This window comes from Microtus ochrogaster, chromosome X, assembly GCF_000317375.1.
Source record: "Microtus ochrogaster isolate Prairie Vole_2 chromosome X, MicOch1.0, whole genome shotgun sequence".
NCBI lineage: Eukaryota > Metazoa > Chordata > Mammalia > Rodentia > Cricetidae > Microtus > Microtus ochrogaster.
In genome coordinates, this window is record NC_022026.1 from 283,186 (window position 1) to 290,705 (window position 7,520).

The 7,520-nt window shown below is 47.8% G+C and overlaps 1 protein-coding gene across 1 annotated transcript in view; it reads left to right on the top strand.

Annotated features, from left to right (window-relative positions):
- The window catches only part of Elf4 (E74 like ETS transcription factor 4), a 38,399-nt gene that overhangs the window by 22,347 nt on the left and 8,532 nt on the right, over window positions 1-7,520 (top strand). Inside the window, exon 2 of the mRNA XM_026784711.1 lies at window positions 5,559-5,833. Within this exon, the coding sequence (XP_026640512.1) occupies window positions 5,762-5,833 (72 nt within the window). The 5' untranslated portion in view covers window positions 5,559-5,761. The remainder of the gene's footprint in view (window positions 1-5,558; window positions 5,834-7,520) is intronic.

Genomic DNA, 7,520 nt, shown 5'->3' on the forward strand with positions numbered 1-7,520 from the left:
AACTGGCAACACATTGATAGCTCTGGAGTTCAGTAGCTACCCCCACTTAGCTTTGCTCCCTTCCTGCAGTCTGGTTTCCCACCATTGCCTCTTTCCCTGAGGATGTGGTGGCCCCAGGCCCCTCCAGAGGGTGCTCAGTGAGCTTTCTCCCAGTGACTGAGGAAATTGGTTCCTTTTGTCAGCCCCCCTCCTCCCCCTGCCTCTCCCCTTCCTCTCCTATATTAGGGCTTCTGTAGTGCTTTTCTTGCTACATAACCACAACCCAAAGTGCTGGGCGGGGTGACGCTGGTGGGGGACAGAGCACTCCACCCCTAAGGGCCCCGAACCCAGGAGAGGAGTTTCTTCTCAGCTATCAACTGGAACTCTCCAGCTCCCATAATCCTGGGATGGGGGTGGTGGGGGGGCATAATAGTGTGCCTGACACCTGTGCCCTCTGGAGGTCACCTGAAACTTATGCTCTATGTGACTGTTTTCTGGTTTTCAGACTTATTTCCTCCTTGGGTTTTCTTGTTTTGTTTTTAATATGTCTCTCCTTTATTTTTTTATTGATTGTTTTTTGTTTGGGGAAGGTTTTTGGTTTGGTTTTTTTGAGACAGGGTCTAGCACAGGGTGGCCTCAATGTGCTGTGTAACCTAGACCTTGAACTTCTGATCTTCCTATCTCAACCTCCCCTGTGCAGGCATAACAAGTGTCAACGTGCCTGTTTTTATGCAGTGCTGGGAATTGTAACCCCAGCTTTTTTTCCCCTGGCCCGGAAATCACTGTGTAGACCTGGCTGGTCTGGAGATCCACCTACCCCTGCTTCCCAAGTGCTGGTATTAAAGATGTGTCTCACTGTGCCCACTTTTACCCAGTTTGCATGCTAGGCAAAAAGTCCACCAACTGAACTGTATCTCCAGTCCTTGGTTTCTTTTTTTTTTTTTTAAGGCAGAGGTCTTGCTATATAACCCAGGCTGGCTTTGTACTCAGGGTCCTCAAGTCTCAACCTCCTAAGTATGGGGATTAATTGCATGCTCAACCATACCCAGTTTAGGAACCTGGATTTTTTTTTGCAAATAAACGTAGAGAAACCCCAACCTTGCGAAACCTTTCTTTTCCCTCCTCCCCCTTCCTGAATTCATCCCTAGTGAAGGTGGCAGTAGACAGAAAGGGACAAAGGAGAAGGAGCTGACAACATAGCTGTGGCTGGAGCCACTTTTCTGGGCACTTGCTCAAGAAAAAGGATTCAATTGGCTGATTGGAGTGCAGCCCTAATTGGGACAAGGTTGTGGGTTTGAGTTCTGTAGATGTCTTAGTTCTGCTCTGTTCAGGACTGCACACTTGATTCCTGACTCTGGCCCTCTGGCGCTTAAATACAAGCTACTGGTCACATGGTACGACAGGCGCAATCTCCTCGGCACTTAACCAGAGGAAAGGCTGTTTTTCACGTAGAGGGGACAGCTGTTCTGTTCCTGGGGCAGCTTCCATTTTGTTTGTGGCTGTTGGGGGAGGGGCGGTGAAGGAGTGGGAAATGACATGAAGGAAATTGTCATTTCCTTTCCAAAGAATTCCAGAAAGGTTTCATGGAGAATGAGGTATTTCAGGAGTGACAGTTGGCTCTGAGAGGATGAGGAACTGGAGGAGAATTGTGCTGTGTGGCCCAGCTGACCATCTGGTCCCCATGTTTCTTGGCATGTGTGAAAATGCCATGGGTGTTACCAGCAATTCTGAGAGCCATTGACTCAGCTCATCAAACTTAGATTTAAACTCCCTTGGTAGTGATCGTGAACGTGGCTGTCACCTCAAAGCTGCCCCTTGTGGGGGAGGCCTAGACGGGTGGGCGCTGGAGGCCGCTTAATGTATTTCAGTGACAGTCCCAGAAAGGAAGTATCTGTACCTCTAAAGGGGCCTAGTTATGGGGTTGCACCATCATCCTTCTATGCTCCTTGGTTTTGAAGTGCAGTCGGAACATCAGAGCCAAAGGTGTGTGTGTTTACAGGCGCCCTGGCCTTTTTGCTCCCTCTTGTGGTACATAGTCTTGGCAATGTACATCAGACTTCAGTGTATCAACCAGGCATCATTTCCCACTCCAGGAAGATAGATTTGGGAATGGACTTTGCCTGGAGCCATTTCTGTCTTCTGACCTCCACTCACTAGTAAAGCAGTGTCCAGCAGGATTACAGGCCACTGAAGCTGTGGCCTAGCCAAAGGGCTGTGAGAGGACCCTGGACAGTAGAACCTTCATGCCTTTCTCGCCTACCTCTAATAGGGTGTGCCTTCTGGGGTGGTGGCTTCTTTGGTTTCAAGTTCCTGGGAGAGGGAGGTTATTTTGAGGGACTGGGGGGGGAGTGAGTGAATATGCAAATGAGCCTTTCTCCACCTCTCACTTTCAAATCCTCAAACTTTTGAAGGGGGAGGGGGAAATTTCTGGACTGAAAAGTTCCATGGTTGGTTTCTTAGCCTTGCCCCCACCACCATCACCACCACAGCCACACACAGTCCTTAGCTTCAGGCAGAACCAGATCACCAGAGATGGTTTTCTAACATCTTCCAGCACTAGATAGGAGTTTAGATACTTGAACATGAAGGTACATAAAAGAATGCTGCTGGAATTACCATTCTCATTTCAAACTTGTTTCAGCTTTCTACGTTGACTGGGAATCACTCACTCGAGGGCCCGTAGGCCCCATACCTATGCTGGGGTTGGCTCTTTTTCCCTGGGAAGCACACAGTCAAACATCCTTGTTGACCAGCAGAAGCTTGGCCTGCCCAGCCCTCCCCCATCTTCTCCACAGCATTCGCTTGGGCTTGTCATTCTCACCCAGGCAGCTCAGGCTACCTGCCCTGAAGGAGCAGGAGGAGGAACCTATTGGGAGTTTGTGGCTTTGCAAGCTGGCCAGACCAGAGCTGCCCTTTGACACACAGAGGCTCTCACGCATATGTCCTCATACTTGGCACACATGCCCACACCCCGAATAAGCATATATACCTGTGGTCTGTTTGCACACTCACAGCAGACAGACACCTCTGTAATTAGAAATGCAAAAAATAATATCAATTTAACCTCTGAGTTTGTACATTTCTCCTTAACTGCAGTCAGTGTACATTTACTAATATACAGCTTCAAAAATATACAGTGGATGCTCGCAGGCCAGTACCATTCATTCACTCATTGGTTCTTTCTTTTGTTCCTTTCTTTTTTACATTTATTTATTTATTTATTTATTTATTTATTTATTTATTTTTCTTGTTTTGGTTTTGTGTGTGTGGGTATAGGGGCAGTGTGTTCATGTGGGTGCAGGTATGTACTATGCTAACCCACATGTGTGTATATCATACCTATGGAGGCCCAGAGGTCAGCCTCTCAGGAATTGTCTGTCCTCCTTGGTATTTGTTTGAGAGGAAGGACTCTCATTACCCTAAAGTTCACAGAATAGGCTACCTGCAGGTCCCAGAAATCCGCTTGCCATATTGCCTGAGCCCTAGGATTATAAGCATGCTCTATCGTGCCTGGCTTTTTTTCATTAAATTCAGGTGTTCATGCTTTCATGGAAAGTACTTTAAAGACTGGGCTATCTCCCAAACCTGGTTTTTTTTTAAATATTTATTTATTTATTATGTATACAATATTCTGTCCATGTGTATGCCTGCAGGCCAGAAGAGGGCACAAGACCCCATTACAGATGGTTGTGAGCCACCATGTGTTTGCTGGGAATTGAACTCAAGACCTTTGGAAGAGCAGGCAATGCTCTTAACCTCTGAGCCATCTCTCCAGCCCCCCAAACCTGGTTTTTATAACCCATGCTAGTCTTGAAACCACAGTGATCTATCCACCACAGCCTCTCAAATACTGGGGCTATGAGCATGAGCTACCACGCCTACCACTGCTCCTTTTCTTCTTGCATTATTCCATAAACCAAGCACAAGTCAGTATCTAATAGGGAAGGTAGGGAAATGCAAATAGCACCAGCAAAACTTTTGAAAATGAAATGCTGGTTTAGGAAGAGAAAACAAGAAGACAAACAAACCTGAAAGGAAGGGCCCCAGTGAGTGACCCGGGGCAGGAGCAGAGATTGTCTCACAAGTTTCATGCTGAGACGAAGTGGGCTTAGATGAAAGTGATAGCCTCCATTTGATTATTATGAGAATGTTTCCTAAGGGCAGAGAGACTGCCTGTGGGAGGGCAGGAGCATTGGGATGCAGCTCTTGAGGGAACTTAGACTAGGGGAGCCAGACACAAATGGTACTGCAAGGTCTTGCAGTCACTGAGGGTTTGAGTGGGGCAAGGTGGAACTATGGAACCAGAATAAGGCTATTGTCACCACCAGCCCCACTCTCCCATCCCCACAGTTCCACTGGGGATGGTCCTAACAGAGAGTTCTCTCTTCCATCCAAAGGAAACTCTACTCTGATGGGTAAAACTGAACTGAGCAACTTCTCCAGGCTGTTTGATGGAGTAGGTGGAAAGGTGTGGGGGCGGAGACTTGGGCGGGGCTAGCCCTGTGGGCTAACGGAAAGGAAGTGGGAGAGGCTTGGGTGTCTCCTGTGGAGGAGAGCTAGCGGTCATCAGAGAGGTCACTTGTGGCACCCCCTTTGCTCCCCCCATCTGTTCCTCATTTATTTCCCAGCCAGGATAAGGTTTTGCCGCCCTGCCACTACTAACATAGGAGTAAGGAGTTGGGTTGTATGCTCTTGTGGATAACCTGTGTTCTGGTTCCAGTGGTTGAATCAGCCTGCGTGTAGTTATCCACACATTGCAAACACATCACACACTGAAAAGAACCCAATGGGCAAAAGACCTGGTACCTGGATAAGTGCAAAGGCCAATGTGTTCCTGGTGGAAGTGCAGAGCAGGCTGTCTGTGGAGATCAGGTCTTTGGGAGTTGGCCATGGGTGTGATCATGCTAGAAGCACCCTGAGGCTCTAACAAAGGAGGAGTAGATGCAGGGGAAGCGACAGGCAGCTGCAATGCCTTGCTAGCTTAAGAGGCGCTGGGGAGAGACTTCAGCAGACTGAGATTTCCTGGAATATGGGGGCTGGGCCAGCCATAGAGGATGAGGAAGGTTCTGCTGGCCCCTCCCCCAGCCAGGGCTCTCCTCACAAGTTCCCAGGGTGACAGTTCCCAGGGTGAAACTGAAAGCAAAGCTAAGGCAAGAGTGCAAACCCACAGGCAGCACAGCACGGAGGCCACCCTGTGGTGGGCAGTGGGGGTAGGGTTGCTAATGAGCATACAAGGCATATGACCTACCAGCCATGACACTCCTCCTCTCCCTACTCCAAATGAGACATTTCCTCCTCCGCAGACATCTTTGAGCCAACTGGTCCTCACTTCTAAGGTAAACTGAGCCCTTGAGCTCCCTGGGTTCTCTCACACCCACACCTACATGAGTCTTTCTCAAGCCAGGATAGTTAATGGAGTTTTTCCTGCTACTGCCTTGTGCCAGGCCAGGTCGTTTCTACTGTCGCTGTGCTGGAAGTCTGTCCAGGCACAGCAGATCCTCTCCAGTCACCAGCTAATCTGGCCACAGAGCTCAAGGAAGTTGTCTTACTCACTGTCTCCATGTCTCCCTTTTCCTTAGGTCTCTTGAGGTTGGCTTAGCCCAGCATGCAGTCTTGAGCCTGGCTTAGGCCACACCCACTCCAACTCTGGATATCCTCCACGGAGGCTCAGAGAAGGCGCTACATTTATCCTAAAGTACCTGAATAACATCTCTTCATAAAGAAACCACCGCAGCTCCAGGGAGCCGGGGGAGTGTCACTGTCAGCTCTGGCAGAAGCCAGTATGGCTATTGCCCTGCAGCCCAGTGATTTGGTATTTGAGTTTGCAAGCAACGGGATGGATGACATCCACCAGGTATGGCCTCTGGGAATAAAACACAATCAGTCAATATGGGCAACTAGGGGGACACAGACACACAAACAGCCAGCCTGTGAGTCCAGGGGGATTGATAGCTAACTAGTCAGCAAATACCAATCACGTACCTGCTATATTAGAGCACTGGGTCCATCTGCCAGCCAGCCTGTGCACCAGCTACTTTTAGGTGTCACTGAATGGTCACTCAGGAAGCTCATTGACTACATGCCATTATAGCAAGGGCAGTCACTGTGCTGGCCAAGTAATTATTAGGCCAACTGGCTGAGCTGTGAGTCAACTGGTAAATGGGACTAAGTGAACACTTACATACTACTGAACATCATGTAGGGTGTCTGCTACTTTCCTTCAGCCCCAATGTCACAATAAGAAAACTGCTGGAACAAATACATGGCAAAGAGGACACTACCAGCTGGACTTACACCATAACATCTTCAGATGCATGGTTCTAGACAAGTTGGTGGGCTCACCCATAAATGTCTTCTCAGGCTGAGGATTTAGGATATGACAGAGATGGGCTCTTTGGGCAGGAGGAAGATGCAAAATAGGATAGGATCCTGGTATTCTGGTTCCTATTGCTTTATCCCTTGTGCACTGGAGCCAAGAGGATGCACTTTCTGTGTTGCTAGATATTATACTTACTCAGCTCTTTCACAAGGAGACAGATGAGGAAAAAAGAAAGGGAGAATCGAAAGAAAAAATGCTGGGTTTTAATCTCAGTTGGGACACAATGTCACCTGCCCTATCTAGCTGCTGAATCCCAAATCTTATCCAAGAGAAGATCTAGCTGAATATTTCCAAAGCTCTGAGGGAGTCCCATGCTTTCTGTCTGTGGGAGGGTAGGAAACTCTTACTGGGCTAACCAAAGACTGCCCTCTAGTGAGATTTGAGCACATTGTACTTTCTGACCTCTGGGTCTTGAACAAAATAATTCAGCTTTATTGTCTGTTCTGGAGTATGCAGTCTCGTGGAAGGCATCAAATAAGAAGGGAAGAAAAGTTAAACTTTATCTGGATTCTCAGTGCAACTTTTCATCGTTCCTTTCTTTCCAGCTCTGCCAACAGCTATTCCTATTCTTTGTACTCCAAGCACCCCTCTACCCTCAGTGCTGGACAGCCTTTCCTCAGCATTGGACAGCCTCTGGTCCAATTGAGAGAAACTCAAAGCCAAGGCTTCCCTCAGTTGCCCTATTTTCTCCCATTTATCTCTACATCTGCTATTTTTATTCCCTTGCCCAGGGAACTCCTACCCTCTCATATAACTGTTCTTCCCTACCTCCGAGATCTCAAACAAATTAACCACTTTCTCTCTCCGTTCTCCATTTCTTCCTTGCTCTCTGCTTCCTTCTGTTCCTCCTGCCTCCCTCCTTCCCTCTATCATCTCTTCCCCCCAATCTCTCATCTTTCACAGCTCTCAGATATAACTCTTAGGGTGTCCCCAGCTCTGAAAGCAAATCTTCCCTTCAGAATCCTAGCTTCTTAGCTTCCCCACGGGGCAGTCTCCACCCCATGCTTTTGCATTCTCATCTGCCTTTCACTCAACAGAAAACAATCTTTACAGTTAAATGTCAGAAATAGAAAGAATCTAATAACTCATAGATAGATAGATAGATAGATAGATAGATAGATAGATAGATAGATAGATAGATAGATAGATAGATGTCAGAAAT